Source organism: Fulmarus glacialis, unplaced genomic scaffold, assembly GCF_000690835.1.
Source record: "Fulmarus glacialis isolate BGI_N327 unplaced genomic scaffold, ASM69083v1 scaffold29368, whole genome shotgun sequence".
In the NCBI taxonomy this organism is placed as follows: Eukaryota; Metazoa; Chordata; class Aves; order Procellariiformes; family Procellariidae; genus Fulmarus; species Fulmarus glacialis.
Genome location: NW_009230621.1, coordinates 2,133 through 2,858, shown reverse-complemented (window position 1 = coordinate 2,858; position 726 = coordinate 2,133). Strand labels below are relative to the sequence as shown.

Sequence of the window (726 nt, the reverse complement as noted above, 5' to 3'; positions counted from 1 at the left end):
CCTATGTGCCAGAGCTATCAGTGGGAATATCTCTGGGAGGGCACCCGTACCAGTGCAGAGGGCGGTTGGGGGCTTCGGTGGGAGGACGGGGCACGTCCCCAGACATGCTGGTGGGGCCAGGCTGAGGGATTGGGAGGGAGGGCCCTGGGGGATATGGGATGGGGTGGGAAGGGGTTTGGGGTTTCTTTGGCACATGGGAATGTCCCTTTGGCATCTAAGGGGAAGGGCTGCGATGCCTGGCGCTGCGATGCACAGCCCTCACTGGCTCCCCGCAGCAGCCTGGCCCAGCCCTGGGGAGCCCCCTGGGAGGCGGGCTCTCCCACTGCCCCCCAGTGCCCCCAGCTTGGCAAGGAGGTCGCCCACTGGGTCTGCCAATGACGCTGGTGCCTGAGGGTGGGGGACGGGGAGGAGTGCGAAGACCCCGGCATCCGTGCCTCTCCTGCGGGGCGGTGACGGGAGGGATGGCCGTTCACACCTTGACTTCATCGTCCTCCTCCTCCTCATCGGCATACTCGAAGGAATTGCTGCGCCCCCCCCGGGCACCACTGTACCCCTCCTGCAGGCTGGAGAGCTCGGCCTCCTCCTCCTCCTCTTCTCCATGGTTCCAGGTGGCCTCGGGGGACCGGCTCTCCCCTGTCACTTGTGACTGCCACGAGCTGCTGCTGGGGCTCTTCCACAGGGCCTGCGTCCGGGCCTGCCGGGGACCCCCGCCCCTATCACAGCTCC

The 726-nt window shown here is 67.4% G+C and overlaps 1 protein-coding gene across 1 annotated transcript in view; it reads right to left on the bottom strand.

The window, feature by feature from the left end:
- Positions 1 to 469: 469 nt before the first annotated feature.
- CDC42EP1 (CDC42 effector protein (Rho GTPase binding) 1) overlaps positions 470 to 726 on the bottom strand; it is a gene marked incomplete at its 5' end in the record, with an annotated part of 2,384 nt that continues 2,127 nt past the window's right edge. Inside the window, one exon of the mRNA XM_009584310.1 lies at positions 470 to 707. Within this exon, the coding sequence (XP_009582605.1) occupies positions 470 to 707 (238 nt within the window). The remainder of the gene's footprint in view (positions 708 to 726) is intronic.